The sequence below is a fragment of the Podarcis tiliguerta genome, assembly GCF_965153285.1.
Source record: "Podarcis tiliguerta genome assembly, chromosome: 7".
Taxonomy (NCBI): Eukaryota; Metazoa; Chordata; class Lepidosauria; order Squamata; family Lacertidae; genus Podarcis; species Podarcis tiliguerta.
Genome location: NC_139540.1, coordinates 6554807 through 6579775, shown reverse-complemented (window position 1 = coordinate 6579775; position 24969 = coordinate 6554807). Strand labels below are relative to the sequence as shown.

The 24969-nt window shown below is 41.6% G+C and overlaps 1 protein-coding gene across 30 annotated transcripts in view; it reads right to left on the bottom strand.

Annotated features, from left to right (window-relative positions):
* The window catches only part of PTK2 (protein tyrosine kinase 2), a gene marked incomplete at its 3' end in the record, with an annotated part of 189825 nt that overhangs the window by 65776 nt on the left and 99080 nt on the right, over nt 1-24969 (bottom strand). For all 30 annotated transcript variants that reach the window (XM_083450459.1, XM_083450474.1, XM_083450445.1 and 27 more), the window contains 8 exons: nt 15743-15822; nt 11961-12023; nt 8735-8789; nt 6864-7004; nt 6025-6102; nt 5129-5236; nt 2588-2705; nt 1042-1072 (listed from right to left, as the gene is read on the bottom strand). In XM_083450459.1, coding sequence (XP_083306585.1) covers nt 1042-1072; nt 2588-2705; nt 5129-5236; nt 6025-6102; nt 6864-7004; nt 8735-8789; nt 11961-12023; nt 15743-15822 — 674 coding nt within the window. The remainder of the gene's footprint in view (nt 1-1041; nt 1073-2587; nt 2706-5128; nt 5237-6024; nt 6103-6863; nt 7005-8734; nt 8790-11960; nt 12024-15742; nt 15823-24969) is intronic.

Below are 24969 nucleotides of genomic sequence, written 5' to 3'. Positions count from 1 at the left end.
TTTTTAATGTATTTCTGTTTCCTCTTGGTTTTAATGTATATATGATGGGGTTGTTTGGCTCTCTTTGGTTGTAAGTCAACTTTGGGTGTGCCCTGGTACAGATAAAGCAACTAACAAATTTAATGGAAGGAAGGAAGGGAAAGAAAGAAAGATTTGGATTCTATATTATTTGGGGTTTATTTTTTTACTGTAGTTTACAGAAATAGTGCTTTGTGCATGCACACACATGTCCCCAGGTAAAATAAAGCTATCATAATGTGGGGAAGGGGTACACACCCACCCACCTGGGATAGTGGCCAGGCTGGAGGGGGGAGGGATTGCAACTTTTAAACCCCACAATCTGAATAGCATTGCATGCATTCATAATATTCCTATTAATTTAATGAAATTTTTCACTTAATGGTTTTTCTATGGAATAAAATATAGTTGAGGAAAGTGTATTGCCCTAATGTAGCTCACACAAAAAGCTGCCTTCACATGTCACACTATGAGAAAAACAACTACCAGACTTTTAGAAGACATCTGAAGGCAGCCCTGTTTAGGGAAGCTTTTAATGTTTAATAGACTATTGTATTTTAATATTCTGTTGGAAGCCGCCCAGAGTGGCTGGGGAAACCCAGCCAGATGGGCGGGGTATACATAATAAATTATTATTATTATTATTATTATTATTATTATTATTATTACTACTACTACTACTACTACTACTATCAAGGATTGAACCTGGGACCTTCTGCATCAAAGAACTTATTCCATCACTAAATTATTGCCAGGTATGCATTTGAGTTTCCCAAAGGCATTTGATTTTAACCCAGCAGCAGTTTGGTCACAAAGAGATATGGAGGCCACAAGAACCCACAATGCCACCTGCCATCCTTATGATGCTACAAGAGTTATCCAGGTGTATTTGAGTTACATGGTGAATAAAAATGAATGGAACAAACAATAGCTGGTTAACTTCATTTAAAGTCCCAAATAACTCCCAAATTAATATATGTCAAAGTATTATTTAACTTCTGAAAATGAAGTATTAAGACTTACTTTGGTATGGACGGTAAAGCTCTTTCACCTTCTGCATGAAGAGGAAAATAGACAGTCGATTGTCACATGCTCTCACAGTATATGCATAAAATATATTTCACAAGTAGGAAAACTGCTAATTACAGCTAATTCCATCTTCAAATTCTAGGAGGATGTTTTACAATATCACATTTTTCCTAATAGCCTTACATAAAGCTTCCAAATGCCCCTCATTTATGCGGTACAAGGATCTTATAATGAATCTCTGGATACCTGTAGAAAGGGAAAATCTTCAGAAAAACTCTGACACACTACTATTGTGTCAGAAGGGTCAAAACTACAGGAAATCTGCTCACTGTTTTCTGAGCAACTGAATTTTTACCCTTTGGGTCAACTTCTAACTATTATTTCACTTTCCCAAGCAATTTTTAGAACATCTGCAGAAGGTCCAACATACAGGAAGCAAGAGACTAGAAACTGAAAGTAAAATATTACAAAAATTCAAGTACTCAATGAAAAAGCCCCGAAATCATGGCTGCACTATTCTACACTATTAGTGTTAAGATATCAAAATCAGACTTGAATAATTTCCCTCGCTTAGTAGTGTCCAAAATTTAAATTTGATTATAGATTATCTGTCTATCAGACATGGGGTACTGAAGTATAACCAGTCAGTAGAAAATAAGCTAGACTCTCTGCAGACAACCTCTTTTGTGCTCAGTGCAACAAGGCAAAAGCCGTTCCTGGACTTGGCTACATTTAAACAACTATTTTATTTTTGCACTAATATTAATAATCAAAAGTTATTTGTTTTTTAATTAAATTTAGTTTTATGTATTTCTTTTTCGCTGAATAATTCACATTTGCCAAAATAAAATATGTTTCTATGATTCTAACAGCAGTTTTCATATCTTGTGTTTGAGTCTAAAATTTCTTCGAGCATGCCAAAGCTCATGTAACCAAAAATATCAGAACTGGAGAGATGAAAATTAAAATCCATCATGCTACATAGCGTTATCAAGTGAAGTTAGGCTGCTCATTATGTCTCAGCCTAACCTACTTCACAAGATTGTTGTGAATAATAAAGGGGGGAAAGAACCATAGGTGCCACCCTGATTTCCATAGAGGAAGAATAGAATAAATAAAAACATGTATGACTGAATGCATGAGTGTCTAAAAAGGAAGGCTGTCTTCCTATAGAACATACATGATCCAAACAAAGTATGATGGACCACATAGGGAGAGATAGTTAAGTTTGTGTGCAAGCAAGATATAGTTTATTACTAGTTTAGAATACAAACTAGCTGACAGTTTTGCAATATGACTAAGTTATGGTTTTGCCATCTATAAAATTACTTATATAAGAGTAGCTGTTGGAATTGGCATCTCAGACGCTTGTTAATGTTTTGCTATTAGTTGTATATCCCCTGGCTGCAGAAACCACACGGATTTCCCCTAGTAAACAAGAGAAAAGTTCTCCAGGCTAGGATTCCAGCCACCCCCCAAGCTAAATGACACCAAACCTGAGTAGACATAATACAAGTTATCTACAAAAATGTTATCTCACCTTTCTGAGGTCTGATGATGAAGGACTGTGTAGCACCGTTGACCAGCCGGCAATAGCCATCTATCAAGTCTGCCATGTTCTCTGCAATGGTTAAGGATGGTGCTGTCACTGTCAGAGGCTAGAGAGAAGGAGAGCGAGAAAACAGGGCACCAAACAAAGAGGCATTATTTGCAGACACAAACATTTAGTAGAACAGCTGAGCTGTTATGTCAGAGCAGAGCATGCAACTTAAAAACAGAAAATAGGGGGGAAAGTGAGTAAATGATTAAAAGGTCCCAGTTGTTACACCCTAAAGCCTTTCACATGGGAGCGGCCCCATGGAGGATGTGAACATGAGAGCTGGCACGACCACAATGACAAATGCCACTTTCTAATGCCAGTCTGCATGAATAAAGCAGAGTATTTTTTCAGCTGCCAACAAGTGCCATCTCTCTGCTGGAAAGCAGTGTATCTCCATGTGGCCGAATCAGCTCATAAGTTGCTTTCTCTGTGTGGCTGCCTTCATGGGCCTCTCCATATGGAGGGTTTTCATCTGCATCCTGTATCTCAGAATGTATAAGATTAGGACTGTAATTATTTGGATTGAACCCAAAACATACTAGGTATCAGCAATATTCATGAGCCAATGGAAGGAGAATTCAGAAACAATTCACCTTTTGATAAGAAAGGTTTTTCATTGACAGCTCCTCACCTTTGGAATGCCATAGGGAGGCCCAGTGAAGTGACTACTTAACTATCTTTCAGGCACCAGGCAAACACAGGGCTTTTCTCAGGGCTTTTAGCAAAAGGTAGTTTAGCTGTTTTTCTTTAAAAACAAACAAACTTGGAGCAGTTTTGATTTTGCTATCTATTTGAAGAGATGGCTGAAATGATGTTTCACAGTGTTGTCTTAGTTTCTATGCTTTATTGCATTACAGACAACTCCCATTTTGCACACATTCAAAGAATGTGTGACCCAGAAGCGGCAGGAAAAGGGGGCAGAACGAGGGGAGGGCAGGCTATATGTGTGCTGCCATTGTGTGTGATGACCTGGAATGTGCACGCATGTGCGCGCGCACACACACACACACACACACACACTGGGGTTATCTGTAATTTATCAATTGTATTTTTATTGTTCTTGCTACTTGTTACCTGTGCCAACACAAATTAAAGCTGAAGGTGTGGGATATAAATTGTGTGAAGCAAATAATAAACAGAGGTCAAACTTGATTGGCAATTGTTATCTGGAATAAAATAACAACGGATAACCAAAGAAGTGCATGCAGTTTGGGTTTTACCTAGAAATTGAATGTCTCTTATTTAACCCTAGAATACTTGCTTATCGATTGTGTGCATAGTTCATACAGTTTAAGAAAAATATTAAGCACAAAATATACCACATTTTCACCAAGTATAATTGATGAAGGTTTATGGTACCAACTAAAGAGCTGTTCGCGGGACGCAGGTGGCGCTGTGGGTTAAACCACAGAGCCTAGGTCTTGCCGATCAGAAGGTTGGCAGTTCAAATTCCTGCGACAGGGTGAGCTCCTGTTGCTTGGTCCCTGCTCCTGCCAACCTAGCAGTTCGAAAGGACGTCAAAGTGCAAGTAGATAAATAGGTACCGCTCCGGCAGGAAGGTAAACAGCATTTCCGTGCACTGCTCTAGTTTGTCAGAAGTGGCTTAGTCATGCTGGCTACATGACCCGGAAGCTGTACACCGGCTCCCTCGGCCAATAAAGCGAGATGAGCGCCGCTGCCCCAGAGTCAGTCACGACTGGACCTAATGGTCAGGGGTCCCTTTACCTTTACCTAAAGAGCTGTTCAGTATGCTTCCATGTATCAACAGTTTCAAAAGCAAGCTTCCGCTAGTCACACCTTTTTTCTGGATAGCACTGTGTGCATTGTGCAGGTTTCTTGGGTAGTAACAACATCTCCCAAAGCAGAGAAATGCACCCATGTTTTATATGACTTAACTGATCATTTCTGTGTTCTCGCTCTTCTCCACTGTTTTCCTGATTACGTCCAACGTAACAGCTAGGTCAGGGAAGAGTCATTCTCAGGTTCAAAACTCCATACATGGTTTCCCACATTGACCTGTCTAACCACAAATGCGTAGTGCTCACACACTCCAAAGGGTAGCAGTTTCTGTCAAACACACTATAATAAGGAGCACCCACAGAGGGCAGTAATGGCTTTCCACTGCAACCATCACCATGGGGTTACTGCAAAATGAACAGCAGAACTGTAGCATGGGCATGTGGTCCAGTACAACTGGCAAGGCAGACATAAACTCAGCCACTCTGGATCCAAGAAGCCTGAAAGAATATCACTATGGCAGGTACCTCACTGCAGCTAGGACTCTACTATACATCATTCTTAGCATTATTAATGCAGAGGGCTGCAGTCTGGGGACAAAGTAGTCTGAGGCAATGATCCAAATTTTTACATTGTCCTGGGATAGACACCCACCTCTGTTCATGAAGTATTGATAAAGTACAATAAGGAATTAGGTCTCATTGCCTGACCGTGCAACAGAAAACTCAACAGTAATCCGCCTACCTCTGGTGCTCCAGCAATTTTCAATTGTAGCACTCCTTTCCTGTCCTTATCTTCGCTAGTTGAATACTGAATGGTCTGAACTTGATGGAAGTCTGCCAGGTGAGTAAGCTACAGAAAAGTATGGGGTAAAGTGAAAGAATCAGTAACAGCAAGTACTATAGATCACCCGACCATCCTTAAACACTTACCACTATCCTCCTGAAGTTTACCATATTCTGCCAGCTTCCTGTCATTTTTAATAGCGCCTCAGAGCAATGTCACAAGCTCTGCCCAGGGAAAGGGAAGAGAGCAAAGAGATGGCAACTCTTGGCCTAGAGCACTATGGAGCAATATGAACTATTGGCAGAGAGCCCAAATGGAAACTGATTTGAGATCTCCTATGAGGAGAGGAGGGTGGAGGGAAGCGTAATCAACACAGCATTTGTTTGCTTTGCTTTCTGTATGTCAGGTTTCCTGAAATCTAAGCCTGGTTTGGGGTTGGTGGTGGTGGGGGGGAACACAATATAATGGAAAGAAAAACCCTAGGAGTCAATTTAAGCCTTCCAAAAATGCAGAAGTTATGGTATGAAGAGTGGCAATATCATATTCTATTTCCCGTGTTCAGGGGAGGATGCTTACGTAGCTAACTCATCAAGTACAAAAAAGAGATACCCAAGGAGAAGCCCAAGATTTGCAGAAGCACAACGTATTTAGGGAGAATCCCTATAAACAGTCCAATAAGGGCTGAGCACAGAATGCAGACTGACTGTGGTTTGTTTGCTTTTTAGGGGGTGAAACAGATGGGAGAAGCAGAGTTTTGCCTGAAAATCTAACTTAAGATTAACCTCCACCTAAACATTCATTTACACCTCCTACTCCAAGGCATGTTAATACAGTTGGTGGATAAACAGACTTACATTGGAACCCTTGTCTGTAAGGTAGCTGATTCCTTCTTCTGGACCAATGGCCAGCTCGACCGAAATTATCCAGCTTGACTTTTATATTAACAGAGGTGGTGATGATTTGGAAATAACATTGACAAAAAAAAATTGGGTAAATACCATCAAATTTAATACACAACTTCCATCTTTACAGGTTTATCACTGTTTCTTGGCATTATGTAAAATAACTCATTTTTTAAAAAAGCCAGCAGGGGAGAGTTCAATTTTAGACACAGCGGTAATTTGACTCACAGAAACTGAGTGCAATCTTCAATCCTTGAATTCAAAAATGATTTTTAAGAATGTGTGTAACTGTATTATATGGTTGGTGATTAGCTCGATATAACAAACACATTTACCAAATACTTGTTCTCCCTTCCCCGCCCCCTAAAAAAACACCATTGTAACCTCTGGCCTGGACTGAACATAATAATGAACCACAATTAACATAGCTGGCAGATAATCCCTTAAACCTTGGCATATTACAACAGAGAATAGAGAAAAACACCAGGAAGAAAAAGCAGCCAAGCCTTGAAATTGATTTGAATTTTTCTGACACTCTTCTGTTACGGTTCTGTACCTTTTGGATAGTGACAGTTCCATAAGGAGAACGTCCAGGTTCACCCATAACACTAAACCATGGTTAACACTAAAGTTCATGCAACAACAACATGCCTTGGTCAACAAGCAACCTTTAACCATAGTCAAGAAATGATAGTTAAGCTGCTGGCCATAGTTTAATAAACCGTGACCTGCCTACAAATAACCCTGATTATTTTGTAATATGCCCTAGCACTTGGATGTAGCATACTTACACCCAGAGCACACTTGAAGCATTCCTTGTCAAATCTGTATACTGGTGAGAGGATCTCGAAGAATTTCAAAATACTTTCTTCTCTATTGAGGTTGGCATACTGTCGAAACGTTTGCTGGATCATTTTCCGTAGGTTTTTGGCCTAGGTAATGAAAGAGATATCACTGTAAGGTCCTGCCGGCAAGAGCGAATATTAAACTGCATCCATCACCACAAGGTTGGAAACATCTGCCCAATAAACTTGGGGGGTGGGAACATTCACAATTCTGAAGCAGAAAGAAGCTTTGTCAAGCATGAATAATGTACAGCTGTTTACCACCTTGCATCTTATAAAAAACAACAACTATGTAACTCTCTTTAACAGGTGCTGTTGCAGAAGAAAGGTTGAAATAAACTTAATTACTCCATAATGTTAAAAGGCAATCTGAGTATTATGATGCACTTGGACCAACTGCCACTGTCTGGGGTTTGATCTTATTTTCTAAACCAATATTAAGTGAAGAAAAAACTGCAGGCAGCTTCCGCTCAGTCTCATACATTCACATTCAGAATATTTACTCTACCCTCAAGTAGTCATTGCCCAGACGCCTGTGACATTCAGAAATTGTACAGAACTGGGAGGAACAAATTAAATAAATCCATTCAGGCTCCTAGTAATCCACACACTCTTTTCCTTGAGGCTCACAAATTGAACACTTAATAATCTATTATAGAATTTTCCTCGGTATTGGCATCAGACTAATTAACTTCGAGTTTCCCAGAACTGGTTTTCCCCCCCTTTTTTGAAGAAAGGGATAGCATCCGCCCATCTGGCAACTCATGTGATCTCCAAGAATTCTCAATTAATAGTCACTGGTTCTGAAACATCTGTGAGCTACTCCAACACCCTTAGAGGCAATTCATCTGGCCCTGGAAACTTGAACTCCTTCAACGTAGCTAGGTGCTCTCTAACAGCTTCCTTACCTATCCTGAGGTTGAACACAATTCATCTTGTTGGAGAAGACAGAGGTGAAATAGAAAATGAGTAATTCTAACCCTCTCTTCATCTTTGGTTAATAATTCCTTAAACAGAAGACCTACCCGCTTCTTTGTCCTTCTACTTTATCTGAACATAATCAAAGAAGCCCTTTCTCGTCTCAGATCTTTCTGGATTTTAGCCTTCCTGATACCTTACATCCTTACAGATGCAAGCTGCTCATTGTACTCATTTTTCTGCCTCCTGTACATATCCTTTCCAAAAATCTCGGCTCATCAGCATTAGTTCTCTGTGCAGTCACACAAACTTATTTAGTTGTCTTTTGTTTTTCCTCCTAACGGGAATAGTTTGCCATTGTGCTTTCAGTATTCCACACTTCCCAATATCCCATCCCTCTTGAGTTCTTTTCTCCCTCAGAATTTCTAGCCATTGCTAGAAATTCCTCAGATTTGCTTTCCAAAAATCCAGGTTACCTGTCCAGCTATGTCCAGTTTACACATACATTGTTATCACAAATTCCAAGGTAACACAGTCATTTTCACCCCAAGGTTCTTGCCATGTGTACTTGCCCGCTGGTCTCAGTTGGTAAGAATTAGATAAAGAATAGCAGTTCCCTGTATTCCCTCCTCCACCTCCTGAGAGATGAAACTGACAGCAAAACAAGTCAGGAATTTGTTCAATATGCCTATGTATTTTTTTGCTTGTACCACATTCCCTTGGGCCATTTTCAAGATTGTAAGCCCCTGAGCTTGTCTTGTCCTCTCATGTGTTTTGAAATGTCATGAAATGGGCAGTACTAAATAAATATATAAATGTGCACTTTGAGGGGCAGGAGATGGAATGATCACCACACACCATCCAACTACTTCCAGCATCTGAATAGAACATACAATTACCTTTACTGAATCCAACAAACTCTTCGGGAAAAATCTTTTTAAGCCCACATCTTTCCTGAAATAATCAAAGCAATAGTTAGTCATGTTTATGAGAAGTGTTGTACTTGGACAGGATTTTGTGATTGATCAAACAAATACATTACCCTAATACAGATTTTGGGATTTGTGTGCCTTGTTCATGTAAATCAACAATAAAATCATGAGGAAATATGCTGGGGTGTGTGTGTGTGTATACACACAATGCGTGCTAATAAACAAATCAAGGAAGAATTCATAAAAAACAGTCAACAATTAAAAAAACCTTTTCAACATTGTTTATATATCATTTTAAACAGTTCTTTTATAAACTTCTAGTTGGGAAGCAGACTACTAAAAAAAACACACAAAAAAACCCTCTTTCAGTTCCAAAACATTTAACAATTTCCTTATTTACTGTATCTATAAGACAAATACACCAAGCAGAAGCAACTTGTAGTGCTAATAGGCAAAACAAACTTTTATTACTTGTTGACTATATTTGAAGCTTTGAGACACTAGCCCAATCTGCTAATCTCTAAATGTGAAAAATAATGTGCAAGTTCATCAGCAATAATTTAAGTGGCAATTGTACTGGATGTGTGTGTGTGTGTGTGTGTGTGTGTGTGTACGTACACATACACACACACACACTGAGGGAAGGTTCCCCTTTATCATTCATATATATGTATATGTCTATGTTCACACACACACACACACATACTGACACATATATCTTCCCCTCTCCCTTTGACACTTGGGAAAGGGCGCCTCTTTTTGCCTAATTTTATTCTGAATAGCAGCCCCAAACTTGAGATGTTTCAGGGATCACTACCTAATGCACAACTTTCTATAGAGGTTGTATTCAGAGATGTCAGATAGACAAAGCCAGCTACCATTTAGTGGAATCATTTGCATTTGATTGTAGGCCTCTTTAAAAAAGAAAAGAAAAAAGACCCTGCTAAAAATCTTTCCCCAAAACATATAAGATTAACGGCAGCAGAACATTCTCCTTTGCAGCTACAAGCACAAGTGTCTGCAGGGATGCTAAACTGGGGAAGAACGTGATAAAACATTCATAAATATTAAGTCCTTTGATGTATTTCTTCTCAGATGCAAACTGCATGCAGTTTATCTTCCTATGTAGGATTAGATAAATCCGACAGTCTACATGACATGCAAGAGCACTCCAAGAGGGGCTGCACTGCACATCTCGGAAATATTTACAAAGAAAATATCTCACATTACTGCCACCTTAATGTTATTACCGTACATGGTTTCTGTGTATTGGTATGAACAATATTTTACAGTTTTAGAACAGTTTTTGCATCATCCCTAACAGCCTTCAAGCTCTGCTTGTAGAGATATCTGGCTGGCTATGATAGAAGCTTGGCTTACTGCAGGAGCTCACTGATAAAACATAACAAATAAATATTTAACAAACAAATAAATATTACGTGTTTTTGGTTGGCCTGTGAGAACTGGATGCTGGACTAGATGGGCCTCTGGCCTGATCTACTCTAGTTCTCCCATCTGTTAAGGTCATCCTGAATCCCGATTCTGCTTCTACAGCGTTAGCTACCTCTCCACGTTTGATGTCATCTGCAAATTTGATGACCATCCCCTCAATTCCTTCATCCAAGGTGTTTATAAAGGTGTTGAACAACAGACACAGGACAGAACCCTGCAGCACCCCACTTGTCACTTTTTCCAGGATGACGTGGAACCATTAGTGAGCACTCTTTGTGTTTGGTCAGTCAACCAGCTACAAATCCGCCTAACAGTTACCTAGTCCAGTCCACTGCTTCTCTTCAAGAATATTATGGGGGACTTTGTCAAAAGTCTTACTGAGATCAAGATACACTGTGTCCAATGCATTCCCCTGATCTGCCATCAAAAAAAGAAATTAGATTCGTCTGGCATTACTTGTTTTCCAGAAACCCATGCTGAGTATTAGAAATCACAGAATCTTCTTCCAAGTGTTCAGAGATGTACTGTTTACTTATCTACTCTGGGACCTTTCCTGGTATCGATGTCAAGCTGACAGGTCAGTTGTTGCTGTTGCTGCTATTTTTACTAAGTTTCTATACTGTCCTTCATCCAAGTATCACAGGGTGGTTTACAATATTAAACCCCCCCCCCCAATTAAAACAGCAATCCCCCCCTCTCTCCTCCAGTCACTCTCTTAAATTAGGTATCAATTTCAAAATGAGCTTGTTAAGGAATAATTAGTTTATATATTGGTAGGACATAACAGTGGACACTGAAGGCATACCTAACTCTACAGATTTTGAAAGATTGGTGGTTCTTCCATTTATATATCACTTCTAACGCTGCAATTGTCATTGCCTTTCGCTTTCCTCCAAACCCACAAATGGCATTGAAGCTGAATGTTGCCCATCTGTTTTATACTTATACCCTCTCGTGCCTTTCGGCTTTCTATTGGGACTTTAGTAGGGAAGTCTTTTCACTTCCTAGAAAACCTGCTAATGCACTTAGCCACTAAGTTCACTAAAACAAAACTGCCCTTTAATGGGCTGTAGCAATGCCAATTGTCTTTTTGGAATTGGATGCAAAGCTCCTCAAGCTCTCTGTTGAAATTTGGCTAGAAGCCACATTTTCACAGTTTGCCTAGGTCAATATTCCAGCTTTTAATGATGAGTAACTCAAGTCTGGAGCACATGCTGGGCAGTTTGTGATTTTGCTAACTTCATTGTAACTTGGTACAGGGGGAAAGGAAAGAAAGGGAAAACAAAGCCACCGATTATATAATTCCAGAATCTGCTAAGTAATTAAAGACTCTAAGTAATTTAGTCCCGTGACTGATTAATCTAATCACAAACAGAAAATCCATTTTATACAAAGCACTGCTAAATCTGTAGGACTAGACCGGCTGATCCCAGATGCATTAACAGAATGCAGATGATTGAAACCACTATGATACTGCATATCAGCAGGTTTAAACTATGAAGAATCCAATTTGTCTTGGTCAGACAGAAGCTGATGAGCTCTTGCCTCCTCAATAGGTTCAGAGGTCTGAAATTTATTAGGTTTTACGATTTCCCATTTTATCTTAATTAAAGCAATAACAGCAGACTTCGTATCATGGCCTCCCCGTGAAGAGTGGCAGTAATGCAGCTTCTAATGGAACTTATCCTCTTTCTCCTAAGCAAGAGACAACTCAGGCCTGGTACTGAAATGATATACTTACTCTAATACTTCATAGTTTGACTTCTTATCTAACGCGTTGCCTCTCATCTCCCAGTATGATCTCCTGAAATCAGCACAGACACAAAACAAAAACACCTTGAGTAAATACTTGTCTGGGCAAGCACAAGATAAGCCATCAGTGCATATAAAAGTATCTCGGCAACGTGACTAATAGAAACCCACTGCTGTTTAAATGATGAACATGCAAGAGCTGAATTTGTCATAATAATGCTACTAAATCCTCTCGCAGATTAACAGCATACACACTTACCAAACCCCAATCACCTGAGGAGCATTTTCAAGGTGTGATATCACAACTGTGCCCATCATTAATCCCAGGACAAACCCAAAGCACTGCTACAGGTGCCCTCTGTTTGTGACCCACCTTTTATTGCTATAACACCAAACAACAGAATATGCTTTCCATGAAGTGACTCGAATAGATTTGCATATGAGATAGTTATTTTTAAGACAATAAATTTACTCTATTTGATTTTTTCTAAGAATTTTAACCATTCTACTTGCGTTGTACATTGATCTAAGCTGCATGTATAGTGGAAAAACATAGCACCATCCTCCTGTGGCTGAATCCCTGTGTTATGGCAGAGGTATATTGGAGTTTCCGAATCCTTTCAAATTAACTCAAGCCAGCACTTCAATATATACGGCTCTTCAATGTGCTGAATGTCCAACCTGTGGGCACTGGAAACTTTACTCAATTTTGTGTTGGGCTTTCCACTTTTTAGTTTGTTTTGTTATACATCTGCAATCACAAGGGCTTGTGATTCAAAAAGATCAAGTTCCTTGTCTCAAACCATATTATATGCTTGTGATGAAAATTTAAATCCTCAGCCACCTTTCCACCCAAACATTTCTTTAAACTTGCAATCTTGACAGTGCTGAGCTGCCGTGTACCAGCTATCATTATTCTTGGCCAGAAGAGCATTTGCAATAATGGTGTAATTCAAAATTACTGCTCAACATTTGCTTTTCTCTCCCTATTACTCTGTCGCTTGATTTACCACTAATTTCTTATTGATTGTTACTTTTTCTGAGTCTTGCTGTGCAAGACAATAGCAGAACTAAAGCAACTGTCTCAACAAAAAGACCTTGAACAACAGTTTTACGCTTGGGGAATTTTCATCAGCTATTGTTCCGAAATCTCTCTTGTCTCTCTCTCTTTGTAATCCGGAAGAGTTTATTAACATACTAAAAATTATTGTGCTTTGTAAAATAGGAGGAGACTACAAAATGTTGTTTAGGGTAGGTATCCCAGCAGGACTGGGTTGGGCTGGGCTTAGGCAGAGCCCTTCAAGGCTCCAGCCTTCATGCGTGTTCTACAGCCTTCCTGGTGTGATACTGGGCTCAGTTTCACAGCATTCAGCTGAAGAGGAAACACAAGCTGAGTGTGGCAGTGGTGGGGGGAAATGCATACAGAGCAGCTCTCCAGCCACAGGCTTCCCAGCCCTTTCTGACGGTGGCAGGGATTAAACCTGGACCTTTTGTATGCAAAGTACAGAGGCGTCTTACCCACAGAGGCTAATGGCACCGGGGCGCCAAGTTCTGGAGGGCGCCAGGGAAGAGGTGGAGGCTGGACGCGGAACCTCCTGGCATCAGCTCGCTGCCCTCGCCATGCCGCGCCGAAGCAGCACCGTGCCCGGAGCCTCCATCTGCAATGGCCACCGTGGCATGAAGCAGCCAGCTGAGCCGGGAGGCGCCGCGTCCAGCCTCCGCCTCTTCCCCAATGGAGGAACCACCCTCCAGCCGCTGCCTGCCTCCTCCAGCCCCACTGGGAGCGCCTGTTAGGATATTTCCGTTCCACCTTAAAAGGGAGCAGGATGTTAGTGTCACAGCCTGCACATTTCCTGTTTCACAGGATGTTTCTGTTGTGTCTTTGCTTTCGTTTCTCTCTCTCTCTGCCGGAGACACTGAAGCAGGCAGTCATGTTTTTTCTTTGTTCTGATCAACGCAGAAATAAACTTGTAAATAATGCTCTCCTGAGTGCATCTTTCGCTGTGTGCATTATCTGCTGATAGAGCGTGCATCGGCTCTGGAATGTGGCAAGCTATTTCTGGAGCTCGTGTCGCTAATTGCTGATACTGCGTGTCTGTGGGAGATCGATGGACGTCCAGAGACGACGTGGAGTCATGATGGACTTTGTCTCCCTGGCAGTATCCCAACAGCGCCATCCTCCCTAAAAAATTCTGGGAAACGGGGGGGGGGGGGTGGAGGGAGCTTTGCACCACAGCGCTGGATATGCTTAAGACAGCCCTGGCAAAGTATGAACTGTCCCACTGAGCTGCAGCCCTTCCCTACATTTCCACAATTCTATAATATGCATTCATGTATCTGGAGACATAGCTTGGCTCTGTAGATGTCTAACCAAACCCAATGTCCAGCTATGAAGCTCAGAAGGCAGGCAGCACCAGACACTTAGAAGGTGTGCTGTTGGCAGAAGAGGGCGGTGGTGTCTCCATTGCAAAGGAAATTTCCTGGGTGGTAGGAAAGCCAGCCCCATTCCATACATCCATGCTGTACTTCCATTGTGGGGATAGCCAGCGACCTAGTTCCAAAGACAACCTCACTGGAGGTGGAAACAAATCTGAATAATATTCTGACCCCTTGGTGCAGAGTCAGAGCTATATATAGAGATTTATGTTTATAGAGTGGGCCATGGAGAAAACGACACTCCAGATAAAGGCTCCCTTAGCTGTGGCTGATCCCTGTGAAAAGGAAGGGTCACATAACCTATGCGGGGCATACTGAACAGGAGGGGCTCCATAACTCGCACTATAATCTCAATTAAATAAGTGCTTGCTGCTTTAAGAATATAAGAAACCACCCTTGCTCTCACAGTAGCCAACCAGATGCATATGGGAAACCTGTAAGCAGGAAATGAGTACAACACTGCTCTTCCCACTTGTGATTCCCAGCAACCGATTATAAAATACAAGAACATGACTTTGTGCTCGCAAGAGTGAGAATGTGTATTTGTGAAAGAAAGAAGATTTGTAGCTCTGGCATGGCACCTGGATAATTTATTAAGAGACAACTCATGAAAAAGGACCACAACATCTTTGCCAGTATTCTGCTTTTTAAAAAGGCCACCAAAGCAACTTGGATGCCTGACAGTCTCCAAAGCCCATTGCTCAGATCTAGGGCACACAATATCCCCTCGACTGAGCTTCAGGCTCAGGCGGGTAGCAGAAAGGCAACAGAAAGGCAAAAAAATCAGTTTCAGATCGGAGACATTAAGACAGATGACAGTAAGTCTTTTTTCTCCCCGAAGAACTCCAAATATTCCTAGTTACAAGAGTAAAAATATGTTTGGATTCATTCTCTCAGTTTCTCTATTTTTCTCTATAGATTTTTTTTACACTTTACAAGTATTGGACAATAAGTTAAGGAAGGGGCAACAGCAATGTTCCTAATTCAACTCTTCAAGATTTGTAAATGTGGGTTGATGAAACATTCTCCCACAGTAAATGTATTTGTATTGCCTAACTTTCAATACTGTGGCTAATTTCTAACCATTTGAGTTAAGCTTGTGTGAACTGAGCAGGAGCGACATAAAAATGTCACTAACGGGGAGTTAGGGGAAGGGGAAATCTGTAAATTTAAAAGCATTACAATTGTATTACACCAAACACTATAGGTTCTAAAAAGACTTTTAAGCAAACCCTTTAAAAAACCACAATTTTCATATCAATCAGGGTATCCAGAACAAGGGAAATTGCTCAGCTTATAAAAATTTGAATAAATATGTAAAAAATATTGCCTTACCGGATTTCAAGGCAACCTAGCTTCAAGGCAATTTCCTGGTCCACCTGGTCTGCTATTTCTACCATATAGTCATTTTTCACCTAAAGTAAAACAAAGAGGAATGTGTCATATATAAGAACAGTATAAATGACATCAAATATACTTTCATTCAAATATTATGTTCACTGCAAGTTTCAATACTTTTCCAAGCAAATTTCATCAGTCTGCTTTGGAGGTAAATTATTCTCAAGCTCCAAGCAATCTTTTCCATGAGTAATGAAGAGCAGATTTGTTCATTAAAAGGTGGGGGTGGGTGGGTTGAGGAGTAGGGTGAGGAAAATAATTCTAGTTTCTTGTGCAACATCCAAATAATAATAATAATAATAAAAAATTTTATTTATATCCCGCCCTCCCCAGCCAAAGCCGGGCTCAGGGCGGCTAACAACACTAAAATAGTGCAACATTCTAAAAACATTATAAAAATTAATTAAAATCAAAATTGATGGCAACCATAAACTAAAGTTCTGTAAAGATTGCCAAAGGAGGGAGTCAAGCTGCGCCCTGACCAAAGGCCTGGTGGAACAGCTCTGTCTTGCAGGCCCTGCGGAAAGATGTCAAGTCCTGCAGGGCCCTTGTCACTTGTGACAGAGTGTTCCACCAGGTTGGAGCCGCAGCCGAAAAAGCCCTGGCTCTAGTTGAGGCCAGCCTAACCTCTTGGTGGCCTGGGACCTTCAAGATGTTTTTATTTGAAGACCGTAAGTTCCTCTGTGGGGCATACCAGGAGAGGCGGTCCCGTAGGTACGAGGGTCCTAGGCCGTATAGGGCTTTGAAGGCTAAAACCAGCACCTTAAACCTGATCCTGTACTCCACTGGGAGCCAGTGCAGCTGGTATAGCACCGGATGAATGTGATCTCGCAGCGAAGACCCCGTAAGGAGTCTCGCCGCGGCATTCTGCACCCGCTGGAGTTTCTGGGTCAGTCTTAAGGGCAGCCCCACGTAGAGCGAGTTACAATAATCCAGTCTGGAGGTGACCGTCGCGTGGATCACAGTGGCTAGGTCAGGGCGAGAGAGATAAGGAGCCAACTGCTTAGCTTGGCGGAGATAAAAAAATGCCGCCTTTGTTATAGCTGCAATCTGCGCCTCCATGGAGAGGGAGGTATCGAAGATTATACCCAAACTCTTAACGGACGGTGCTGGCACACCCCCGCAAGAGATGGGAGTTGCCCCCTCAATCCCATATCGTCCCGTCCCAGCCAGAGGACCTCTGTCTTCGAAGGATTTAACTTCAACCGGCTCCCACGAAACCATCCAGCCACAGCTTCCAAACATCTGGTCAGTGTGTCTGGGGCCGAGTCAGGATGGCCATCCATCAACAGATACAGTTGGGTGTCATCGGCATACTGATGGCAGCCCAGCCCAAAACTCCGGACAAGCTGGGCGAGGGGGCGCATAAAGATGTTAAAAAGCATCGGGGAGAGTATCGCACCCTGGGGCACTCCACACACCAAGGAGTGGCGCGATGACAATTCCCCCCCCCCCAAGCGCCACCCTCTGTCCCCGATCAGAGAGAAACGAGCGCAGCCATTGAAGGCCTGTGCCCTGGATCCCCACGTCGGCAAGGTGGTGGTCCAGGAGTTCCTGATTGACTATGTCGAAGGCTGCTGACAGGTCTAGAAGAATCAGCAGCCCTGACCCGCCTCGATCCAGCTGCCTGCGGAGATCATCTGTTAGGGCGACCAGAGCCGTCTCGGCCCCATGACCAGCGCGGAAGCCGGACTGGAATGGATCCAGAGCCGAAGAGGGATACTGTGCATCTCCATTGTAAAGAGAGTAGCTGAGCAATATTCCTGAATCTGAAAATGTTCACATGCACAACTGGCAAGACATGAGACTCTTGATTTCAAACATTAACCAAGAAAAAGCAGAAAGAGGGAGTGTGTATCACTCCTGCTTGCCTTCCAATCACATCCCTCCAAAATGTGAAGTTGCCTGAAGTGATGTGGTATTTTCTACTGTGGATTCGTATTTTTTCTAGATTTATTGCATTGTTTTTATGGAAATTGTTGCAAACTGCCCTAGAATTCTCAATGAAATGTGATATGCAAATAGTTGATAGATAATGAATTTATTGCATACATGCTCCCCATAGCTTTACTACAGGCATCAGGGAGGCTATAAAAGTTGAACTTCCAAAAAAATAAAAAAAATAAAAAATCACTTGAAGGAAAAGATAGATGCACATCTATGCAATGGCCTGGTTTGCTCATAACACTAAGCCAAGGTTAACTCAACTATGATTTATTAAACTATGGCTTGGTGGTATGTGGTAATTTTTAATTGTGTAATGACAAACTGTGTTCTGAAACCATGGTTCAGTGTTGACTTTCCTTTGTTGCAAGAATGGTCTGGTGTTATCAGTGAACCCAACACCCTTCTTCAGTCATGGCTTGCTTGGACATCGTGTCACCTCAGATGCTTGCCAGTCTACAAAGACATGAGGCAAGAGCAGTTGGAAAACCAAACTAACTTTGAGGACACAACCCGTGGTTTTGTTTCATGGTCACTATGTGGGAGAACTCAATTGCCTCAGTTTGTGAAACAAACCATGACCAGGATTTTCCAAGGAGAGTCCTTGAGCTGACTCTCCACCCAAGAGGGTCAAGAACAGATACAATAATAGTCATCCAATTCCCCCCACCCAGTAAATAAATAAATAAAGGTTGGTAATTAAAAATATAATTTACCCCCAAATGAAATTCAGACCTCCTTGACTGAGATGTATACTTTAATGGCAACAATTAACATTAGCACACGTCTACCACTAGACATTTAAACAGCTCTGTTAGAAGGAAGAATGATTAATAACAGCCAACGTTGTGAATAGCTGGGTAAGCAGAGATAACATACATGAAAACTTAATTTTTATGAATACTTAGGCCTAATAGGGCTTTTCATCTTAAAAACGCTTAAAGTTTATAGATAACAAATCAGAGCTTAACAGAATTACACTGAAAGCTTGGCGTTTTTTCAGCACTTATTGGTGGATATTTACTTGATTCCCAAAAATGATTGTGAGCTTAATATCTACTAATTAGAACTGCTGTTCAATTACATTAATTTTATAATGATATACTTCCCCAGGAAGCTAGTATATTAATTTAAAACCCTTGCAAAGCTGCTTTACAAAAAGAGTCTTTTACATTAATCAGATCAACATGCTGATTTTAATTAATGTAGTATTTCCCCTTGAATTATATGGTTCTTTTCACAAAATTCAAGAGTTGCCCATTGCACCACTGTTCTTCACTATTAAATCACTCACTTTAATGGAAAACTCAATTTTAAACTTCCCAAAATAATATGGACAATCAATGTGTGTTCACGTACAACAACATTTTCTTTCTTATTTCTTTTTAATAACATTCACTGGTTGGTATGCAAGGATAGTTTTTCATAGTCAGAAACATAGTACACGAAACCTTCAGCCAAACGTTTAGACACCTTGTGCTGTATATTCCCTCAAAATCAGAAAGAGAAAGCAAAGTAAAAAGGCAAATAAGAGTGCCATGGGCAAAACCACAGTCCAGTAGAATACATTTTATTTATGCCTTTTATATCCTCCTTTCCTCCAAGGAGTTCAAGGTGGCATACATGGTTCTCCCCTCCTAATTCTTCCTCACAACAACCCTATAAGGTATGTTAGGCTGAGAGGCAATGACTGGCCCAAGGTCATCCCTGGCATAGTGGGGATTTGAACTCTGGTCTCTCAGGCCCTAGTCTGAAACATTCTAACCAACCCTGCCCCCTTTTTCTGTACCTCGTTACGTTTGCTTCATGATATGTTTTTTCAGGTTGCGTCCTGCGACGACCCGGAAGTACCGGAAAGGGTTACTTCCGGGTGTCGCCACTTGCGCATGTGCGGACACACAAAATGACATCACATGCATGCCATGTGTAGAAGCGGCGAATCGCGACCCGCGCGTGCGCAGGTTGCATTCCTTTCAGGCTGCGAACGGGGCTCCGGAACGGATCCCGTTCGCAACCAGAGGTACCACTGTACTGTAGCTTTTTTATACTAAACGTTTGACATTATGGAAAAATGCACTTTGTGATTCACTTAGGTTTTTAAATTATCACAGAAGGCCTCTCCTTAAATTGCATGCTCAGATTCAATAAGAAAGCACTATCTATGGACCTCTTCCTACAGTGGCAGACTTTGGGCTCTCAAATTTCAGCAGTGCCCTTGGGTAACCCAAAAATTCAGCCCCCCCCATTCTACAGCGCTCCCTGTAGCGTGCTTTTGGGTCAGCACTTAATGTAGGCAAGCAGGACACATTCCCCTAAATCTGCCTCTGCCTCATACATGACTTGTACTTCCATTGCTTGTGTCTCTTAAAATATTTACCATTCACTTCCAAAACCAAGGTGCTAGCCTTTTTGGCACACGAGCCACAGATGGAATGCAAAACATAAAAGAGTGCCACGCTCATTCATGTTAGAATGAAAACGTCAGCATCCCTTGACCACTTGAGAGTGGTTTGTCTCAGGGAACAGACAAGAGGAGAGGCAGGCAAAAGGGAAGGGAAGGTCCAACTCCCAGGACCATGTCTCTCCTGCTCCTGTTACATAAGTGTCACGGTCTACACGTCCTATGCCACTTAAGTCAACCTTGCTACAGGTTGGCCACCCAGCCACAAATGCCTCTTCCTCCCCAGGCAATCTATTCCTTTCCATGCCAGACTTCCTGGTGTAATAGTCCATGCAATCTTATCTGCTGCTCCCAACGACCATAAGAACACAACCGTGACTGCTATATACCTCTGCCCCCGTATTTCACATGTATGCTCATGTTCTCTTTTGGGTTCATCACTCAATAGTGTTTCAGTCTCTCTCTTGACCACTCGTGCTTTCCTCCCCACCTTCATATGATGTCTAATGTTATATCTGATCTTAAACCACTAGGAATTTTAAGAAGCGCAGAAAAGCGTTGTGTTAGGAAATGTTCTTGGGCTGGCTTTGAGTTAGCAGTGCATGAAAAAGGTCACACACAAGCCCCAGAAACACTATTTCCGGTCTTAAGAGAATGCAAAGAAGTAAAAATAAAAGTAAACACTGTAGAACTGTACCCTATCGAAAAAGCGTTTTGAATACAAGATGCTCAGTCAAGGAGAAGATGAAATGTGCAATCACCTCAAAAGCTCTAAAGTGCTCTAGCCTTGGTGAAGTGCATCAAACCAACCAAGCAAATACACCTAGATCACAACTCTGAATTCTTCTTTGGATACTACACATCCAGGAAACAATTTTCCCCTTAACACACATGGAAAGGAACAGTAAGATTGCTACCTCTTATCTGAATATAAAGCCAACTGCCCTACCATACTGCTATGTCTTATACATTTCTCTAACTGCAGTCTACTGCAGCATCACAGTTTCTCTCCTCACCCTCCAAATCCCTGAATCTCCCAAAAAAATAAACTCCAAAAAATAAACTTTAAAAAAGATTAAAGCAACAAGTAACCATACACACAATAATTTCTTAAGCAGAATGCAAACACTGGTGGGTGAATGAGCACATGCTGGTTTCAGCCAAGCATATTGAAACCATTTCCTATTATACTGTGCTCTATTTTTGGTCCTAAAGATTTCCATCTCTTCGGGGAATAAACTCTTGTTTCTTCAGAATCAAGAACTGGGGCAACAATGAACAGCAGCAGTATAGTACCCAGAAATTAAGACTTTCTAGAGAAGGTATCTTCTAAGGTATTTTCTAGAGAAGGTATCGAGGGATACGGGTGGCACTGTGGGTTAAACCACAGAGCCTAGGACTTGCTGATCAGAAGGTCGGCGGTTCAAATCCCCGCGATGGGGTGAGCTCCCGTTACTCAGTCCCTGCTCCTGCCAACCTAGCAGTTTGAAAGCACATCAAAGTGCAAGTAGATAAATAGGTACCGCTCTGGCGGGAAGGTAAATGGCGTTTCCGTGCGCTGCTCTGGTTCGCCAGAAGCGGCTTAGTCATGCTGGCCACATGACCTGGAAACTGTATGCCGGCTCCCTCGGCCAATAAAGCGAGATGAGCGCTGCAACCCCAGAGTCGGCCACAACTGGACTAACGGTCAGGGGTCCCTTTACCTTTACCTTTAGAGAAGGTATCACAAACAAGAAATTAGTAATTTTCAGCTGCCTTTAGCAGGTAACATACAAGTGGTACCTCAGGTTACATACGCTTCAGGTTACAGATGCTTCATGTTACTGACTCCGCTAACCCAGAAATAGTGCTTCAAGGTAAAGAACTTTGCTTCAGGATGAGAACAGAAATTGTGCTCCGGCTGCGCAGCAGCAGCAGGAGGTCCCATTAGGTAAAGTGGTGGTTAAGCACAGGTTAAGAACAGTTTCAGGTTAAGAACAGACCTCAGGAACGAATTAAGTACTTAACCCAAGGTACCACTGTATATTAAGGGCCCTGTGGACACCTATTGGATTTTAATGTTGTTTTGCCAGATATACTTGACAGATTAATTTAGGGCATCCATTTTTATATTTTGCATATTGGTAATGCTGTAATTTTTGAAACTGTAACCTACTTTGTGAAGTTTTTTTCTTCTTCAAAAAGTAGGGTTCAAACCTACCAAATAAACAAACAGAAATCCATAACCCATATCAATGGAATAAAATAGATTTAGTATCTTTTATTATTTTTAACAAACAAACAGAAGAATCAAATAAACCAAACAATCATAACTGATAAGATAACCAGCTCAGCTAATGTTCGTACTTTTACAGCATTAGTGATTTTATTTGCTTCATGGGGTATATTATATTATTATTATTATTATTATTATTATTTTCTTTCCAAGTGAAATATGTGAGTATTTCAATTTTTCCAGAAGCACTTCCTTTAGAAGGTGAGGCAGTGATTTTGTTTTGTTTTGCTTTGTTTTCATCTAAAGAAGTTTGATCTTCATGCTGTTTTTAACTATAGTGTAGCTTTGAAAGCAAGTCCACAAAAGTTACTAGCCTGCAACAACAACAAAATTATTAGCCTGCCAACAAACTGGAGAGAGTGGAGCTTCATCCTTCCTGCAACAGTCCTCTGCACATTTCTGCCTGGGTGCAGGAGAGAGAAACAGAGTGCTCCATCTTTCTTCTGCCATCCTGCTCCCTCATGAACATGGAATCCTTTCTCGCCTATGGCTACCAAACTAGGTTTGTTATAATGGTTGCCTTGCCGCTCCTTCACTGTACTGCCATGACCACAATTTTTGACTTTGAAGCTAATTGAACCTTATTACCAAAACATTTCCTCCTGTGGGTGCTTCATTGACTTCATTTTTCATCTCAAGATCTCCTTGAGCTTTTCGGGGGGGGGAGGGGGGAGAGCACAACCCCTGTAATGGAGTCAGTCCCTTTTTCGATTTCTAGCTTACTGGAGTCAATGCCTTCTTTGATTACAGAGTGACGACACCTCAAGTACATCCTTCCTTGCTGTTCCTCAAGTGTTAGCATCTGGAGATAACCACATCCCACTGGTTTTCTCTGTTCTACCCAAGCTTCCAAATGTCTCGGGCAAGTAATCAGTTCAGATCCAGGAAAGATATCAACTGGGATAAAAACCTGCAAACTTTTTTTATAAGAAGGTCTTTCACAGGTGCCAAGAAACGCGTAGAAAAGGCACCTGTTTGATATGCAGTGGAAAGGAGTGCCAAAGCGTAGGAGATGCCACACTAAAGGTCCAATTCTGACAACGTGCCAAAGGGAGCTCCTGATAGCATGGTATCCATAGGGTGCCCTCTCCTGCAGAGCAGAGTGATCAGCTGGGTATATAGGTGGTGAAACAATCTGGCCCCAAGCTGTATAGGGCTTTGTACACAAATACCGGCGCTCTGAACCTAGCCTGGAAGTTAGCTGGCAGCCAGTGCAATTCCTTCTTCAGGAATACTGTTCGTAACCGTGATGTTCACTAATCACCCGGCTGCAACCACAGCAGCAGTTTGCTGCTCAGAAGATAAGAGCACTCCGTGCCCCAAAGACTATTGCTGTGTGCTAAACTTTCTTCCATTGACTAAGGTTAAATATAGAACATTCATGAAGTCCAGGAAATATGGGTAAGCCGAAACTTCAATCTGCCAGAGATGCTAAAGCAGCAATTCTCAAACTCTGTGCTAGGGCACAATAGGATGTGGCGAGAGAACTGCTAGATAGGCATGAGAAGTAATTAAATTATTTAAAAGATTATGAGAAGCTGGAATGATACACTCACAGAGGAAGCTACTTGCTGCATCTCTGCATGACTTACTGCTTTGGCCTTAACTTCTTCAAGTCAGTCTCTGTCTGATTTGAGCTAGCAATTGTGCAGCATGATTGTATCAGGTGGTGACAGCATCACTCCTAGTGCAAAAATGCAGCAAATTGCCTGCACTTTGGAGGAAGCATGACCTGAACACTGATTCATGAAGAAACTCAGGATGAGGGTCCTAAGAAGGTGAACAATTCATACTTTTAAGAGAGAAGACTGCACAAATAAATACATTGAAATAGCTTGGGTGTCAGACATCTGGAAACCACTGACTTATTCGTTAAATATGTTCATATACAGCAAAAGTTGCTGTGCACAGAAGACTCCAGGGAAGCCTTCCTCAACTTGGTGACCTTCAGAAGTTGCTGGACTACAATTCTCATCAGCCATAGCCAGCATGGACAGCATGATGGGAATTGTAGTCCAAAACAACTGGCGTGCACCATGAGATCATGCACTTGTTTTCATCTTCTTTTGTCACTGGGGGTGCTTGAGCAAATACATTAACTATGGCCCACTTTACAGCTTTGGAATCTGAACCTTCATATTGGAAAACAGTTCCTAAGGACTCTTGGTTGGTTCTCAGTTTCAAAAAATTGCACATCATAATCTGTGAATCTAGGAGCTAGATTCTGAGAGAGTCGGTGACTGCTCCCCAAAACCTTTATTTCACCATGCACACATTATGGCAGAAGGCAGCTACAGGAACTGGTGAGGCTGCAAGTTTGCAGACACTGCCTCAGAGCAGTAAACGACAAGAACTGCCAGTTCAAAAGCTCAAACAGAATTTCCAAATCCCTGTTTATTGTTGACATTTAAAATAACTGAGGGCATTTGGAAGGGAGAAGAGTCTAGTGGGCCAAAGGTGCTTAATCCGTCCTGCACCTGCATGCTTTCTTCTCCAGGTCCTCTTTGAATTCTTTTCCGGAACTTGTTCAAGTATAATATTGGC